This window comes from Larus michahellis, chromosome 7 (assembly GCF_964199755.1).
Source record: "Larus michahellis chromosome 7, bLarMic1.1, whole genome shotgun sequence".
Classification (NCBI taxonomy): Eukaryota; Metazoa; Chordata; class Aves; order Charadriiformes; family Laridae; genus Larus; species Larus michahellis.
In genome coordinates this window covers 36,261,093-36,280,459 of record NC_133902.1, presented here as the reverse complement: position 1 = coordinate 36,280,459, position 19,367 = coordinate 36,261,093, and the positions used below count along the sequence as shown (strand labels likewise).

At 38.3% G+C, this 19,367-nt stretch overlaps 1 protein-coding gene across 1 annotated transcript in view; it reads left to right on the top strand.

The window, feature by feature from the left end:
* Nucleotides 1-9,824, top strand: part of MYO3B (myosin IIIB) — a 100,541-nt gene extending 90,717 nt beyond the window's left edge. Inside the window, exons 14-16 of the mRNA XM_074593516.1 lie at nucleotides 6,716-6,822; nucleotides 7,197-7,243; nucleotides 8,560-9,824. Of these exons, the coding sequence (XP_074449617.1) occupies nucleotides 6,716-6,822; nucleotides 7,197-7,243; nucleotides 8,560-8,695 (290 nt within the window). The 3' untranslated portion in view covers nucleotides 8,696-9,824. The remainder of the gene's footprint in view (nucleotides 1-6,715; nucleotides 6,823-7,196; nucleotides 7,244-8,559) is intronic.
* The last annotated feature ends 9,543 nt before the right edge of the window (nucleotides 9,825-19,367 follow it).

The window sequence follows — 19,367 nt, the reverse complement described above, 5'->3', positions numbered from 1 at the left end:
CAGAGCTCTGAAGCTACTACTAGGTAAGCATGAAGTATCCTGGAGAGAATTACAATTGTTAATAGTATTAAATATGCCAATATGCCTCCAGGCTCCTGTCGTCACTAGATTAATCAAATCCTCTGATGCCAGAACTTAGGTTCTATTGCTTCACTGTTAATGGTTGTTTATTCCCTTTTCTTCTCTTCCTTAGTTTCTCGGGATCTTACTTGATTGTTTCATTTTTTGTCTTTTTCCCATCCATTTCTCTTTCCTCTAGTTTTCTCTTTCCCCTCTCATTAACCTCAGAAGGGAAAAGAAGATATTAGAGACATACCTTGTTACTCAAGTCACCAAGTAGCTTTGCTTTTTATTCTCTCCTACCCTATGTTGTCTCTTGGTGTAGTTTTGCCTGTACTGAGATTAAAATCTTCCAGAGATGGTATGTTTATTTTCTATCAGCCTCCAGCATTTTTGCAGAACTACCACAACATAATTAAATTTATAGTATATAGCATAGACCTGATAACTTCATTATTCCCGAATGAAGCTACAGATTATTCTACAGTACTTGTTCTGTGAAGCCTCTTACAGCTGTTATCCTGCCCTTGTTTCTGATGCATTTATAGCTGGTAGCATTTAACAGGCAGCGTACAAACACTCTTGTGATGTGGGCCTCGTATCTCTTAATGTGTGCTCATACCAAAGTCACGCTGACCGCAGTTTAGTACAGGGATGCGCAAGATAAATCTGCGTTAGCTGGCTTGAATACGACAGGCAGGCAGGCGCAGCAGGAGCTCGGTGGGGGCTAACGGCCTGAGTATTCACTCTGCTGCTCAGGCAAGTTTTTCATTTTACTCCCATTTTGCACTTACGGTATGATGCAAATTTGTGCAAATGGTGGAGAATCATGGGAACGAGAAAGGGAGGAAAACATGTTTGTATGAACACTCATGGCCAAACAGCATTGGTTGCCCTTTTTAAATCTCTCTCTTTTTTTTTTTAAAGAAAGCTGAAATAATGAAAATCATAAAGCATAGTTCATTTAAAGCATTTTTTGCTGTATAAGTGACATTCCGTCACTGCCATTTAACACTGATGTGAGTGGGACCAGAATCGCTAGCCCCTCGAGTCCTCTGCTTGAACAGACTTGTATGGAACAGAAGAAAATGTAGCTGTTCCTTGAAATCAACATGCTGCACATAATTATCCACTTAGCATCCAGTCCAGGAGGAGGATGTATATTATCGTTGTCTGTGAGGTCATTTCTGCATTTGCCCAAGACTTCAAGAGAAAAAGTGAAGTTAACTTGCTGCCTTGAAAAATGGTTCAAAACTGGAAAAGCTTGAAAACATCAAAATACATATAAATTATCAAAGGAGAACAAAGACGAGTTTTTCCACAAAAGTCTTCTCCCCAGGCTATAACAATGCTTTACATAGGCATGATCAATATATCCAGGCTTGAGAACCAAAGTCTTTTGGAATAAATTAGACTGGCAGGAAAAGAAACAAACAAAGAACAAATTAACATGATTTTAAACATTGCTTAAATTTTCATGAATGTAGACCTTGAGATGTTATGATGAGATCCCATGAGTCTGTGCTAATATTTGCTTATAATTAAGGGTTGCACTTTCATGTTTCATCTGATATTATAGATTGGAAATCAGCCACATGCTTACTATTTTTCTTGGTCATACTGATTTATCTACTTTATTTGCTTACACTGTTGCTAATATATATGATCCTCTAAATGGCCCCATTACCTTTCCTTTAGCAGGCTGCCCCTTCTTGTACACTAAATCTCCCCGTCTGACTAATTAGAGAATAACTACCCTTCCTGCGATATTAGGTGTCTGTTCACCTATAAGAGAAAAAGAGACAAGACTAACCCCTTCCAAACCTGAGTAAATGGCTTCAGAAGGAACATAAGCGTACTCAGCTCCACCCTGCAATGTGTGTTGCTGTGGATGGAGTCCCTTCGGCAAGGGAATCGGCCACGCAGCCTGCTTTGTGGCACGGACGTATTGGCAAAGATCCCTTCTGTGCATTCCTTGCTAAAAGTACGATGTCATCCAGAGTTTAGAGCCCCCTCTGTGCTGCACCAACCTTAAAAGAATCTGACTCACATCAGTGAATTTTATAAGTTCCAAATGCAGTTGTAGCTGCCTCAACACCATTTTCTCTGCTGAATTTTCCATATAAGAAAAATTAGCGATGTTTGGCAAAGTCATCAGCACCAAGGGGTTTTTGAAGCACGGGTGTAATCACAAACAGTTTATGAAGATCCTAGATTCATTTCAGAGAGCAAAATCTGATGATTCTCAATTCCTCTGAAGAGTGTGCCCAGTGCCTGTCCGCAAGTTTTCAATACCAAGGTAAGCAAGACAAACAGGACATCTAAGATGAGATGTTCACTGAATATCAAGTGAAATCATCTGCCTCATGGGAAGTCATTAGAAAATTACATTTTTGCAGGTACTCTTTTGAAAGTATTGGTCGGGACGCAAATCCTAGATGCAAAAGTCCTTGTGTTAGTGCTAAAGAGCATTTTAAAGTCTTTCATTAAACCTGGTAGTTTGTGCATTTCTGAAACAGTCCTTTGCAGTTTATGGAAAGCATAGATTTTTAAACAGAAAAATCCATCTAAATAAGATATGGCATAAGAAATGTGCTAATCATCTCCAAGCCAAGAGTTGTCATAAAAAGTGTTGTTATGATGGATGTGATGGCAAATTGAAGAAAAACGTTTCCATTTCAGCCATCAGAAACCGGAGGAAGAAACACATGAAAATTCAGAGGTGAAAGTATATCCCAGAAATCAAAAGATCAATACAAAATCTTCTGCAGATTGACACTCAGGGTAAAAATCACATTAGAGAAATGGATTGATATTAAGCTAGAAGTGACCTGTGTCGTATCTTGAAGAGTTTTTAACTGTAGCTTGGGTCAAAACATACCTTTCCTAGAAGCTTCTAATCTCAACACGAGTTTCCATCATACTGCTAAATATTTTTTTTGTCCTGACTGACTGCTTTTGCCATGTGCTGTATTTCTGGTCTGAAATTTTCTTCCACTTCTGACCATTAGACAATTCAGACGTTTGTTTCTGAAGGTGAAAACCCTCCACCTTCTCTACAGTTTAGACTTGCTTCAAATCACCTCTTAACCTTCCTTTGAAAAAATTGAAATAGAACGGTCTTTTTAAATTTCTCATTGTATGGCATGTTTTCCAGATTTCAGATTGTTCTTATTCTCAAAACATTCTGCACTTTATAGCTCCCACTTTAAAATAATTCTGCACTCAACACTAAAGCTGTTTTCCTGTTTCTGTTGAGTAGTCCTCTGCTTTGCACCCGGTCTGCTTCATATTCAGCTGAATATCCAAGATGATTCCCAAGTCTCTCCTGGAGACACTGCTTTCTAATTATGCAATTCCCAATCCTGAAAAATGTAACTTGAATGTTTGACTTTGCATTTAGTTGAAAAAAACAGATCTTTTTAGTCTGTCTGAGCACTGCAAGGTCCTGGTCTATTGGCTTGGGCTCTTACGTACCAGAGAAATAAAAAGGATAACCAATAGTTGTAATGGAGGAGTAAACAGAAACCCCAGCTGTTTGTTTACTTATAAATACTGTGTACGCCAACAGATTTACCCATTTGCCAGTTTCTAATTCCTTTCCTTTCTAATTCCTTCCTGTAAGCAACATCAATTTTGTAGTAGCTTTAGGGAAGCATCCGCATGAGCCTGCTCACCCCCGTCTATCAGCCTCTCTGGGTTCCAGTGGGGAGAGGAGGAGGCTGGCCAGAACCTCAGCTGCCCTACACTTGCTAGATCAGCTGACGTAATGCACTCAGCAGAAGGTGTTTTGCCTACTCTGTGTTATTTCTGCGCTGCAGTAAGGAATTTACTAATAAAGAAATTGTAACATAAGGATATTCTACTCTTAGAGTTGCAAAGCAAAAGTTTTCTTCCAGACAAAAGGGAGGCAGATCTCTTAACAAAATGGTGCTAAAGGACAACCTGAAGGAAGAGCGTGTGCTCTCTCCCTCATCTGGTCTCTAAACTTGTACTAAACTCGGGAGCCTGGATGTGCCAGAGGCACTTGGCGCAATTTGGGTGCGTTGTAGACAATACCCTGTTAATGATACCGGTGCTGCTGTTACTGCCATTAAAATGACAAGTGACTTTTTTCTTATTGGTGGCTTTAAGATTGTCATCAAAGCAAAATATTTTAGAACAGCATTTAAAATGCCTATTCAACTGCTGAGTGTTGAGCACATGTTAATACTGTTTTCTCCAGATATGGTAGTTTATGATAAATGTTACCAGATTTTTCACTGTTCATGTAGTATGCTACTAAACACTAAGACAAATGGGCCCACTGAAAGGGTATTTCCTTTGGAGGACACAAGCTGCAGACCACCCATAGAATACACAGAAATAATTAAGTGTCAGGATAAAAAACTAGAGGAAAATATGAGTGTTTCAGAATCCTAATGAATAAAAGACATTTAAAAAAAAAAACACTGTACACATAGGTGTTTTGAAAAAATAACATTAAGGCCACAAAAGCATTTGAGGGAAAGGTAAAAAGAATACCCCATCATATTATTGTACTGCTTGAAAATCTATAAATATTTGTATGCTGTGGTTTTACTTCTGGCAAGGTGTGTGAGAGGTGTGTGAAATTCTGCAGAACTGTGAGGACCTGAGTCTTTATTCATACCAGCCTCTTGCCAGGCTAAAAAAATTATTTGAGGAGAGGTATTGGAGAACTACATTGCTGTAAAAAGGAACTCGTACGGCCTTGCAACTGAAAACATTGCTTGCAAAAATTGCAGACCCTGCTGTTGTGAGACAGAAAGCTCTGAGATCAATTTGAGTAACTTTTAGACCAGAGAGAGAGTAGAATATAGTTATGGCAGGTCTTCTGCAAAACTTCCAGAGACTTCAGAGAGAACAAAATTGCACCTATGTCCTATCTAAATGTTAGAGAAAAAGCTTTCCAAAGACACGGGTATTACTTGGGCAGCCAATTTCCCCAGAAGTATTTTCTGGACCAGCTTCTGCCTTGTCTGGTTTTATACAATACAGGTAAGTAGCAAAGGTTCGGGCTCAGCCATCACAATCTCTTTAGCAAAAACATAAAGGTTTACTGAAGTTGAAAGTATAAAGCATTGAAGCTTTGGGCATTAAATTAGCAAGCAGCATGAATGTATTATTCAAATGTTATTTTGTATTACTGGAGAAATGTAACCTTTCTCTATAAAACTGTTTTTGAATTTTAGACCCAGAGCTGCAGTCGGTTCCCTGGTGGCCATTTAACCCACCATCCCTCCCAGGTGGTGTGAGGGGACATGACAGTTGGCACGAAACAAGGGTCCTCCCACACAGGCGTTGCAGTCCCACACTGAGAGGAAATGAATATCTTTCAAATTTCACTGTTGAGAGGGGGAAAGACAGTGAACGAGAGAAAAATCTCCCAGAACGGTCAGGCATTTAGCTGAAAAGGCCAAAGTTCAGCCACCTCCTCTGCCTCACTCAGTAATTGCAGAAAAGTACAATAGGTGCAGACTGTAAACCTGGGTGTATAATAAACCTCCTTTGTAATATTATCTGCTCCTTAAGGCCAGATCTTACAAATGGATCTGTGAGATTAGAGCCCTGCATCCTCACAAGCCATATTGACTTCAGTTTTGAAGTGTTTAAAGGAACTCGTGTGCTACTTGATCTTTGTGCTGGTCTTTTGTATCGGAGCAAGTTTCCCATGCAGTATGGAATGCAAATGTGATAAGATGTATATTTTTCCTTCAGTGCCACCAAAAACTGGTCTTATTCATACTGTCACGAAAATATTTTTTAACAGGGAGATACCAGAAAAGTCAAAGGTATTGGGAGAATTATATGAAAAGTAAATGACCTTTCCTTACCCCCACCCCCCACCTCCCCCCCCCGCAGTGTCTTTTAGTAACCTGATTTATCCTGAAAATAGTTGTTCTGGTAATCTAGAGGATGTGCCACAGAAAACGCCTGGTAAAATAGAGTACAGCACACTATAATGTCTTTTTCTTAATAAGAAAAAAAAAAAGGAATAAAAAGGCTGTTAGTTCTTTTCAGAATCCACCCCTTCTGAAATACTTCCTTCATCTTTAAACTCTGCTTTCCAGATGACTTTAAGCAACTGTTACTTTGCAGCACATCACAAATTATATTAAGAAAGCCTAATTCCAAACCGGTCCGACTACTCTGATTAAACAGAGAGCCGTGTCAAGAAGGTAGTCTTTTTGTATAATAAAAATGATGATAATAGACTAAGTCTCATCAGTCAAGGGGCTTTATTACTGTCTACTGTAGAAAAACGGTTTTGCTGCTGCTGAATGATATATCCCTAGCTAGTCACAATATACCTCATTTCCTGCTTAGATAACAGAAGATACTATGATAAAGTGTGAAAGGAATGAGGAGCTGTGTGATATAGACGTATGGAAGAATAAAAAATGTTATAAAAGTAAAAATGAAGTTCTGCTTTAACAACTTGTGTTTGAACTAAGTTTCAAAAGAGAAAACAAAGATCCCCAATTTTCTGTGTGCTTACTTTGGATAGGACAGACTTGCTAATAAATCCAGGACCAAATAGGACAGAAGAAAAGACTGTTTACAGACTAAAATACTCCAAGTCATTCACAGCACCTGGCACAGCTTAAAACTAAATTGTGTTATCTTACTGAAGGTTCAGAAAACTGTCTTGAACAGAAGCTGAGAACACCTCGTCGACGATGTCAGCAGCCCAAAACGCTGAATAGCCCTGAGGACAACATGTACTATAACCAGTTAAATGTGAGTTCAAAGTGGCAATAAAGCTGTTTTACTGGCTTTGTTTCCAGTTAATAATTCTGTTATTAATACCTGTTTCAGCCCCTCCAGCCCCACCCCCACGTTCTTCTGCTCTCGTCTTGAACATGTGCTTATGCTCTTTATCTGTTGCTTTCATGTCAGGATGTCTGCCTTCACGGTGAATAATTGATGTGGTTTATCAAAGACGAGCAAGATGCATGCTTCATCAGGCTCACTTGAGCCCTTTGATCAAAAAAATTATGCTGTGACTTCTGATATTATCAGCATCTGCTTGCATTCAACACAAAATCACTTTGAATTAAAAATTAACGACTTGCTGCTTTGCTTTGACTGTGTGTTCTTGGCCCTCTCCACAGGGAACTCTAGAATATCAAGGGAGCAAGAGGAAGCCAAGAAAACTTGGGTAAATATCTATCTTCTTAGTTCTAAGCAACTGTAAACAGAAGAAGTCCTTTGTGATATTACAGAATATGCAAAACTTTCTAGAGAGGTTTCTAAAAATAAACAATTAACATATTTCTGTGCATTGACATTGGACATTTTCTGCAGAAGCAAATATAAAACTTCCATGTACTGCTGTCTGCAGCCACTAGAACTGATTACCACAAAATATTCTCCACAGCTCTCTCTGAGTACTACTACTACAGAAAAAAAAAATAGCTTTCTTCGTGTTTTTAAGTGCGTTTAGCACTGGTGAAAGGTGCCAGACGAAGGGCGTTGAAACTGAAGTTCTCTGACCTAGAACACGGGCAGAAGCCTCATCTCTGCAGCACCACGCTCGCAATGGGCTTCAGCCCTCCCGGGGGGGCACGTTGTAAGAGCTGGCAGAGAGGCCCCTCAGCCCAAAAGGGGGTTGCTCCTTCTCTGTCGAACTGCATCCATTCTCATTGTCGCACGAGCGGTTATCACCTGGTGATAGGTAGAAATCACTGAAAACAATTTACAAAAGCCAGGTTGGCTCCTACGCAAGTGCCAAAATATTTCATTGACTGGTCACGTGGACCAGAGAGAACTGATGGATGCTTGGTCTTGCAAATGCATCTACTCCAAAAATACACAAGAACTTTCTGTATTATTTCCTTTGGTTTTAATTAATCTTCTGAATGTAATTGTATGAATAGCAGGTCTTTGAGTCAAGGTTAAACCCCAAAATTTTGCATGACTGTGCAAGATTCGGTTTATTTATTTCCCTAGTTTAAAAAAGTCTGTATTCCTGTTCGAGGAATAAAAACACTAACGTGGGACTGCAGTGCTCATCATACATCACAGGAAAAATGAAAGCCCCTTGATGTCAATAGGGCTTTTCCCAAAAATTGGTGATGTGGTCTTTGGCTCATATTCACGGCAAATTCATCAGCTGAAATACGTTATCAAAATCATACCCTACTTGTGGAGCACATACAGATAAAAAAGCCACATGGCTCAAATGAAATGCCCGTTTGACGCAAATAGTTGCTCTATCATTGTGTACACCCAAACTGAAAGACTATATTGCATTTCACTGATCCTCAGAACCATTCAGACTATAATCATAAAAAAGTAATAGCAAAGTAAAAGTATGTATAAAAGCTATGTCTTTCTCATCAAATCATCCCCCCTTTTTTTTCCTTTCTTATATTAGCACCCTCCATTTTCACATCCAAGGAGAAGTTTCTATTTCTGAAGATATTGACAGAACTCATTTTTTAAATTAATAAATGTTGTTTGTTTTCTTTCAAGCCAAATCAAAGTGCTTGATGGAGAGGATGAGTATTACAAATCATTGTCAGCTGTTGAATCTATCGCTGAAGATGACAGCTTTCTCGGTTCCCCATCTCCTCCTTCTTCAAGAGGTGTGTCTTTTGCTCAAAGCTGAACCTCACTTACTCTATTGACTAATACTGGTAAGGGTATTTTCATGCCGGTAATCCCATCCAGCTAACTTCGTGCACGTGTGTTTATGTAATATATTAAAAAATACAATTTCAGTAACTTTCACTAAATTAGACCTGGTTTTGCAGCTGCAAATTGTCCCGTTTAACTGTATTTCTATAAGCAATTCCAGTAAAGGGGAGCAGCACTACCTGTATCTGTTGATGTTGGTAAAAGACACATTTCTTTAGCAGCAAGGTTGGTTTATACATTTCTGACCCCTTCTTCCCTGCTCCCCCCGGCTGCTGTTCCCACCCTGTGCCATCCCTTCTGTTGTGCTGGCACAACTGCTGGTAGAGCTGTGTGAAAAATAAGATCAAGGAACTGAACTGGATTAAAAGACCTCTGTACTGAAAATTTTTCATTTGGGGTGAAAATGTTTTGTATTTCATTAGACTGATATTAAATGTCATGCTTTATAACTTTCTGTGCAGTGTATGGCTTTTAACATGACAAAAATGTACAGAGTAAAATTATCTAAAAGAATAATCGTGTCTCAATTTACCTTGTAAATATTTTTCTTCTAAAGTATTAGTTTACCGTAAGTTTAACTTGAAGAATTATTCCAAATATAAGAAGAAAATAATTTGAAAGTGAACTTTTCACACACTGCTTCATATTGCCCTTGTGACTGAACCCATCATTATGACTCGTTATCCATGCAAATATTTAATTTCTTTCCTAACCTGTATCTCTGGACTCTGGTGATTCCTACATTTCCACAGCCCTCTTGTATGTAGCAGGAAAAAAAAAAGTCACCTGCAAAGTTTTCTACTTGCTTTTCACTTTCTTTCCAAAGAAACAATATGTAACTTTCCATGGAAGGCTGCGGTGCTTTGCTAGTAACCGTTTCTGTGACAGAAGCTGGCTATTTCATCCTACTCTTTACTTTCTCTTTCTGAGCCACGGTTTTGATCTGTGACAATTCTTTGCTTCTTTTCCATACAAGCGCCTGTCAAAAACTTTTGGAAATAAAACGTTCACATGTGTATCGCCTTACAAATTTGCTCAAAATTATTATTTTGGGATTTTCGAGAAACCACGCTGATTAAATGTGACCATGCATTATATAGATCTAATTGTGGTGCTTGTTTTTATCTCCCCCTCCAATGGGTTTACTCTGATCTGTGCTAACAAACCTTCTTCCTTGTGGAGGTGCAGTTCACACCTGCTCCTTAAGCTACTGAATTTCTTACTATCTATCAGGGTTCACTGGCACCGTCTTTTTGACCACAGGACAAGGAAAGATGGCATGGCAAATGAGACCCAAGTGCAGGCAGGGAATCCCTAAGCCAGAATAGGGTTTGAAAGGAGAAGAGGTAATGAAACAGTTCAGCAAAAGCTTTGTCTCTCCTAATAAACACAGAAATTAAGTCCGGCAGGGCTGAGAGGATGAGAGAAGGATTCGGCTGTTCCAGGAAGAACAATCCTTCACCCAAAACGTGACAGAAGGTTGAAACTAAAAGTTAAAATCCTGACAGAGATTGGAGTCCTTCAGTTCACTGCTCATTCTCCTCTGCTGTACATCTGGTTAGATGTACTTTAAAGGCACGTTAGAGCCTTTAAAAGTTAGGGACTCCTTAAACAACGGAGAATTGGTGAGTAGCTGCAGATGAATTAATGATATTAATGATAATGATAATAAAAACCGCAGTGCAAATATGAATAGCAACTAATATGAATGCATGTGTGCAGATCAGTTTCTTTACATTTTATCAAAATGTAACAAGAATGAGTATTTGTTATGATACCTCATCAAAAATAACATATAATTTTCTTTTCCTACGCAATGTATAATTTCTCCGTTAATTTGTAACATATCCAGATGGAAAATAACGTTATTTTAAAAGAGTCAAATGATTTACTCTGTTCTTGTATTGGCATAGATCACATGGAGTTCTAGCAATATCGATGCTTTGTGGTTCCATCCTTCCCTTTTGAAAACAATTTGGGAAAATAAAGTTTTATTATTACTGCAGTTCACATCATTATTATGCGTAGTTAGAGTTTATCAATTGTTTTAGTTAAATGGTAGTGAGGTTTCCAGTTAGATATTATGTCACCTGTCTAAAAACCAACAGTTTACCTTACGCTGAGTAGCACATTACTTTGAGTAGTCCGATTAATTTCAGAAAGAAGCAAGGGAAAGTGAAAAATGATATATAATTCAGTGAAGCACTTAAGCCAAAGCCTAAGTCCCACAGAAATCAATGAAATTTCAGCACGTGATTAAGAGCCTTGCTGAATGGGGGCCCGATTTTACAAGAGCAGCTTCAGACATTAAATAGTAAAGCACAAGCAAAATGCAAACACTCCGTAAGTACATTCCTTAGATTTCTTCTTTTTTCTTCTTCCCAATTGTTAATCTTCTATCAATCTCAGACATCAGAAATGGACTTCAACGAGGTTTTAAGCAGTCTTTAATTGCACGGAAAGGGTGAAATACAATATTTTCCTTGTTATTTGCAATGCTACTGTCTACATCCGCTGTAATTTTTCAAATTAGTTTAATGTCACTAATGTTTTTATACTGAGGTTATGATCTAAAAGCTGCTGTTGAGTAGTGTGTTTTCATTCTTGCTACTTCTTGGCTAAAAACTGTGCACAAACCCAATCTGTGCATTTTATTATTTCATAACTTAGCCCCCTTGCCTCATTTGTTTTTGATCAATTCACTTTACGCTCACCAGATGACCCCTGCGAGGTGGCCTTTCTCTCATCCTCACTTTAGAGCACGTATATGCCTTTAGATTATTTAAAGCCGCATCCTCAGCTTGCTGTGGAACCACACGGTTGCATTAAAACTGGCCAAAGAGTTGAACTGCTGTTCATTGATAGATGTGTGCGTTTGGGTTGATTGATTTGTGCGTCACAAGGAGCACAGGAGACGTGTCAGGGTGATGATCGTGGTCAGTGGGAGCCCATCAGCGTGAATTGCTGAGATTTTCTCATTCGGTTTTGATACAATTGAAGCATTGTTCTGATTTATTTCCTTTCACGTATATTATCCTGAAATATTAATGTGTTTTGCTTAATAGTTCATAACACATCCTGTTCTTAATATTTTATAACAGTAAAGAGTGTAAATCCTGTTAGAAAGAAGAAAATTTCTTCGACAGTGTGTAATATATTAAACAGTTTTCAGCAGATGAGAGAGAAAAGGGTGAAGCTCAACAAGGGATTTTAGTAGATTTCTTCTGTAGACCTTAATGGCACTAGGAACCAGTTCTTGATGAGGACAATTTCTGCCTTTCAGTTATGGCAGCTTAAAAACTTCTCTCTGTGCCAACAAAAATCGGGCAGGGAGCTTTCAGAGATTAGCCCCTTTCATTTGGTAATTTTAAACGTGCTTCTCACTTAAACATTTACATCACTTTAGTAACATAAAGGGACCTTAGAATAGGAGTAAATTGCAGCCATCTTAAATTTGCCCCCACTGTGACCTCCCTCACCCATAGACTGTAAGAGCGGTGGAAAAGGCTTTTGTCCACTGAGGGTCTTTTAAGTGGCCCCTCTCAGGCTATCCAAGGAGCTGTTGCTATTTAGAAGCTTATAAAATATGGCTATAAAAAATGTAAAGCTAAAGACTTTACTGAGTCCAATCAGACAAAAAGTTGATTTTCCTTTTGGTGGTGGCAATCAAAACCAAAATTTTCAGGTAGGTGCAGAAAATAACCCACACTGGACAGTTACAGAGTCATCTTCCTGGAAGGAAAATTTCTTCCTAATAGTAGGCAACTACTGATTACCTTATGTCATGCAGCATAGTTGCTAATATAAGCATAATGCTTATATAATTATATACTTATATGATATTTTTCTGTATTTTATATAACTGTGAATGTTTTTACTTCCAAGGAATTGTCTCATTGTGTTTTAATTCCAGTAAGTTCCTGACTTCTGGTGCACTGTGGTACTAAACACTATACACGGCACATGCATGCACACAAGCACAAAGTGGATTTTTTTGTTTCAGTTTTAAACAAAAGGAATGTACTTAAACGTGGTCCTTTTTAATTGAGTTGGAGCCCTTCTGACTTGTGCTGGGAGAGGCTAAAAGGGAGCTACCAATTTACTTTATACTACTTTTTATATACCCTCGGTGTGCTTGTCATTCAATATAAATGGTTGTACGCTATAAAGATTTGTAAGGAACCTCCTAGTGTTGCTATTTTCTATATTTAGAACCCTTCAATTTTTGCTATACTTTATTTAAAGGTGGTCTTGACTGGGTGATCTCTAACCTTCATTGTCATAACGAACATCCATTATTGTGAAGGAATATTTTTTTATTTATATCTTATATTGTCATGACAAACAGGTATGGTTTCAATTATAGAAGATATTAAAAATTTAAAATAAATAAGATACGTAGTGTCTTTAGGTCTATTCTTATTTGATATTGAACTCAATAAACAGTAGGAAAGCAGGATGAGTTTCATAACTTTGTTATATGGTTGTCTCTGACAGTGCAAGACATGTATGCCTAAAGCCTGCAGTTTAAAAGTTTTACCTTTTTTTAAAAAAAAAAAGTTATGTTATAATTAAATCATTTGTTCCCTCCTTTTGTTAGAATTGTAATTGTATAGGGGTATTGCGTTTTATTGTCAAATAGTTAGCAATGAGATAAATAACTGAAGTCTACCATACTCTTAGTTCTCATTCCTTTTTTGTTTTTTTCCTCAAAATGGAAGGAGAATTTTGAGAGACATCCAAGCTCTGGCATTTTTAAATGTCTTCTGGTTAACCAGACTCTATTATAGTACATACAATTAAAAATAAAGCCATGTGGCACAAAAGTATCATCCTATAAGAAACAGCTAAGTAGTTTTAGTACCGATATATCCACAAGACGTGGCATGTAATAAACTTATCCACCCTGCCTTTAACTCTGACAACAAAATATGAGAAATAATGTCAGTTTTGTTGTTAATACTAGAAATAAGTTTTGTTGATGTGCCTTTTCTTTAAGACTGTTCATCCTGGGAGGAGTCGTAGCAGAACGCTTAGTTAACAGAAAATGTTTCTGCTTGACAACAAAGCGTGACTCCCCGGCTGACAAAAGTAGCACAGGATACTCGGAAAACCAAAGGCCGGGGTGCAGTCCTCTGGGCCAGAGCTAAAGGGTACAGAATTCAGTGAGGGGCTTTGTGTCTCCTTCGTGCTGGGCACTGGAACTGGTAAGGGAGGAGGCCGACAATTCATAATAATAGTGCACTGTGTCTTTAAACACAGGCTGGTGCCCTGGCTCATTTTAATGGATTTCTCAAGAATTATTGGAAATTATTTTTATTACATGTATAAATCCAGTATCAATCAGAACAGTAAACACATACATTGTGCTATCAGGGTGGTATTTATTGTAGTACTCATGTGATGTGATGCTAGAGGACATAGGAGCAGATAGGTGAAAAACACATCTTGGAGTAATGTTTCCAGAAAACAAATTACATATTATTGATCAGGCCAGTAATAGATTAAATTCCTTGCTTTTGTTTGGCAGGCTTATTTTTTAATTAAATTGCAGGGAGATATTATTTTTTCAATAATTTAAATAGTATTTCATAAGATAGTTGGCAAATGGAGAAGGCAAGTAGGTAGATCAACATGTTTGCGTTTTTCTACAAAAGACCCAAGTCCCAATGCCTGACCCATCACCAGTGAAATGTAGGCTTGAAAGTCTCATCTTGATCTCTCAGTGGAGGTAATATCGCCACAACAAGGACTGGATGCCTTCCATTGGGCTGGGAAGGAGGAAGGGAGGGAGGGAGGGAGGCCTTTTAGGGCTGTTTCCAAAAATTGTTGGGCTACTGATGGTGGCAAGTCTCTAATGAAGACCTATCTAAAACTGGAAGTGCAGAACTGGTGCACCGTGGTGTGTAATGAGCTGGTGGGGATGGGTAGGGCCAGGCCGGGGGTAGCAGGGTCTTGTGGTTCTGCTGGAAGTGATCCTCCGAAAGCTGGGTGCTGGAGTATGGCAGCGCTGTGTCGCTGGGCAACAACGATATGAAGGTCCTATGTGGGAGCCTTTAGCAAAGGGAGAGGAATGGAGAGGAGGTACTTCCACAAAATTGCGTGACATAGTTTATTCAGTGGTTTTTTGTTCTTGCTGCTGCTTCCTGTTACAAGCAACAAATTAACACAGTTAATGCAATGGGAGAGATTATGTAAAGGCCTCTGTGACAGAACAGCGATTACTGGGATCGCAAAATCTTTGAAACTTTTAGAAAATTAGAAAATGTTAGTTTTCTAACTTCTGTCACGCCAGGAATGAGCACTCCTCAGTGTTGTCGCAAGAAAAATAATTAAAAATAATCTCTTAGTTTCATAAAATTGTCAATAACCTAAGATCCCCCGTTGCCATGCACATTTCTAAGACTGCTGAATGCTGTAGGTGAAACAAGAGAAGCAGCTCGGTCCATCAATCCGTACAGATGAAACTTGGGACAAATTTTTAACTTGTACTAACTGTACTGTTCCTAGTTTGCCTTTATGCCTCAAGATGGAAGTAAGCTGTAAAAGAAAAAAAAAGTGTGAACGTAACCACTGTTCTTTATGTCCTTTTTCTGTAGAATTACCGTGGTGGAAGTTTACATCCAAATTCAAAGATAAGTGCTGAACTTAATGCGGGCACAGACTCTGTTTATTTGATTAAATCGATCTGTTAGAAATGAAGTTTTGAAAGAAAAACAAAATGGGAGGCTTCATAAAACTGTATCTTTAGATAACTGGTATTACAATCTCCAGCATTTTTAAGTCAGTGCAGATTTACAGCTGAATTCAAATTGGAAATTGGTATTGATTGATTATGCTGCTCATTCAACATTCCAGCATGCTGCAACAATAACGCAACAGACTGTGATAAAATGGGATGTGATCTAACAGGACATGACCGATGGGATGAGAGCAAAGCGCCGGGTCTACTGGTAGTGCTGTGCAGTAGTTCGGGTTGGCATCTTATGCGCTTTGATTGTTCATTTCATTTTACTGTCATCCTACTGGGTTGAACATTTTAAAAGACACAGCGTTTTTCCATCTGTAAGTCATGGAAAGACAGATGGATATGGAGAAACTCCACCTACAGCGTCTTGACTGAATGCCATTGCCCACTTAGTGGTAGAGAAATCCCTTCTGGAAAATTAGAATGTCCTTAAATATATTCTATTGCGAAAGGCTCTTTAATATAGAAACTTACTGATATTTGTAATTCTTTTTTAAATGAGTACAAGTAAAACAAACTCGTTCTTATCAACTGAGCTGCTATATTATAAACACCGCTTCTGTTACACTGAAGTTCATCCCCAGTCTTGTTGCAAGAAACTCATCCTTATTAAAGTAACATTAAGAGCTTCTTTTTATTGATCTGCTCCTTTCACTTAATGATAGGAACTTACTGATGTTTTAATAATAACCTTCCAAGCTTTATCTCATTTTACTTCAATGTGTGTTACGGAAAGATGCTATGGAAACTAACTTAGCATAAACATTTTGCAGATGTCTTGAAAGGTTAGGGGAAAAAAGATTTAGTTGCACTGCATGTTAACAAAGATGGCTGAAAAACTACAAGATAAAAGAGAGCCTCGAGTATGAACATCAAAGAATTGTTAATGACAAGAAATACCATTAGGGTTAGCATCCCTTTTGTTTCAGCCCCCTCACACCTGCAGTGTGTTGCAGATTCTGTCTTTGTTGGCACATCTGAATTACTTCCATTAGCATTTATAGAAAAGTGGCTGCAAAACAACAGAAACGTACCCCTGGTTTTCTCTGTTGCTCCAAAAAGTCAGATATTAGGTTCTCTGTGGGTTTCCTTCAAGGTACAGTATCTTATTGTAAAGGAGACTATAGACCCAGGATTCCGTTGATTGCAAATGAGCTAGGTTGAAAGGAGAGGGGAGCTTTTGTTACTGCTGGAGAACTAATATAAGCAACTACAAGAAGCACACATAAGAAGCTCAGACATTAGCAATAGCAAAATCAGAGCGTGAAATTCAGATTAGCCCTCCACAGGCTGTGAGAGGGAGGGGGTATTGGGAGACTTGGCATGGCTAAAGGTGTAACCTGTTTCATTTGGCCCCTGAAAATTTTTAACAGATGGTGGGACCAGCTGTCTTTTTCAGCCATTTAATAAACTCTTCGGTGGTAACAGTTTGGGAAGTGGGGGGTTTTGATTTTTAGGCCAGAGGAAAAAATAAAGAAATCTGTCCCAATTGTCTTTGCCAAATAGTGAAGTCTGGAAACATTATGAAAAGTTAAAGTGAAAAATCTAATTGATGATACTGTCCTGATTATCCGTTTCAACAGAAGAGGAAAAAAAGAACTGCCTGTGCCCAAGTGGACCAGCGCATGAAAAAAACGCCTATTATGTTGTTATCTTTATCTGTCATTTTAATTTCAGCTCTTGCAAAGGAGGCACATAATGAGAAATTTTAAATGAGCTGCAGAATGAGAAACTGTCTTACTTTTTGAGACATTATACTATGTCAAAGTAACAGGCAGTGATCTCATGTTAAAAACAAACCCCAAAACATGTCTTGCATAAGATCAAGTTTACATGGTCTGCCCAGGTGAATACAGCACTCAATGAACCTATCCTAACTTGCATAATACGGTGTTATAAAATGACAATAAACTGCCATTTTAGAAACATACAGTGTTCAGGCTCTAATAAAAATGTTAGTGGTATGTGGGATTTTGCTTATTATGAGAGTTTACCAAAAAAATAACACTGCAACTCTATTTCTTCAGTTAAATTAATTTTTTTTTTAAATTAACATTTCCAACACAACACTTAAATGGCAACTCTCGATTATATGAGATGTTTTATTTAAAAAGCATGTCTAGTGTCTTTGAACAGAACAGTTCTTTTTGCACATTTACATGCTACCCAGCTGAGCAGCCAACCCTTCCATTTGACAAGGGCTTTGTTCTGCCTACAGGCCTATTATAAGCCCTAGATTGTTTGCCCTTAATAAATTGCAACAATAAGACAGAAACCTCTTTCAAGTTAAGAGAAATAAAACACGTTGCCTACATAGCAAAGCATATGAAGTTTAATAATGACAACAGAAACATATCTACTAAATCTCATTTGCTTTGCTCCCAGATCACCACGGTTAAGATAGCACGGAAAGGTTAGCATCTTTCCATGCATCGAACAAAAGATTAAAGAACACAACAGTGGGACAAAACAACTCGAGCTACAGAGGGTTTTTTTTCTTCTTCACAGTATAAAATCATACTGGATGCTCTGTAAAGAGACCAGTGGAAGCTAAACTGGAAGGAAACGTGAACGTGATTAAACATAGAGCAGAAAAATGTTCTTAACTGAAACGAAACGTGATTTCATATTAGTGAGAGGAAGAAAAAGAGAGTGGAAATTATTCAAATTGAAGAATTTCTACTACTCTCCAGTGTGTTGGAGTGTGTCTGCTTCTGTGTGCCTTTCAGGCCCTCCACTGAATCACAAAGCCCTACCAATTTTGCTTTTATAGCAGCTAATGGACATTCTTCTGTGGCTCAAGTGTTGGTTGGGAACTTGTGATCTCAAACGACATTGTTAAGCCCTGTTTACGAGGCCCCATTTGTAACATTCAGCTGTCAGCTGTGTTGTGTTTGCTAGAGATTGTTAGAAACGGCTACCTTTGTTGAACTTAGATCTGCATATTTTTTTCACTTAAGCTGGAAATTCACAGTGATTTTTAGAGTATATCTGCAAATTGTGAAGAAAATAGGAGGTAAAGTGCAAAAGGGACGACAGTCTGGACTCCCTGTGCAACAGTAAAATTCAAGAAGGTAAGCGTACCCACCATTAAACCAGTAGGTATAAGTAATTTGAAGGAGCTTTCTCTATTAGAAACTCATTAGTAACTCAGTACAGTGTTTTCAGGAAGAAATTCCAGTCACAGTTTCATTTATGGTTTACGTTTTTTAAATTCCTTTTTTTTTTTTAATTTGCAGATGGAAGTCCTGAGGATATAAGTATTTCTTTGCTTTGATAATAAGAGAAGTGCACTTAGTACTTGGAAATGTTGCTGACAAGCTAAAAGTACAGTGATACAAACTTTCAAAGGAAATGCAGTGTTTATGACAGGTATTGATTCGACTGATTTAAAGGCTACTTTTCTTTCTTTTAAGGTATTTTTGAGCTATGGACGGTACTCTGAGGACTGTTAGGTATTTTCTTGAGAATGTTTGGTATTTCAGATAACTCTGACTTTTCTTCTGCTCAGCCACAACGTGCAGGAAACATCACTGTCATCCTGCTCTCACAGGAAGGGGGAACTGAAGATCAAGGTGGTCATGGTTTTTCTCTCTCCTGTCTTCTTTTGTGTCAAAAAGAATTAGAGGCGGATTCTTCATTGTCTCTGCCACACGACAGTGACAAGGTGCCAGCTTCACTGCTTCTTCCAACTGCTGCTCAGAACCAAACGGAGAGCATGTAATTTGTTATTTCTGAGAGGGCAAAGCCTTCCTGTTTTAGCCCATGGCTTCCTCTGCTGTATCCAATTCCTGGGTGACACTTGGAAGAAGAATTTTAAATGATGGACATGAAGAGAGAAGTATTAATGATCTTGGATGAAGGGAAAAATTAATGAACTCGGGGACAATGGAGT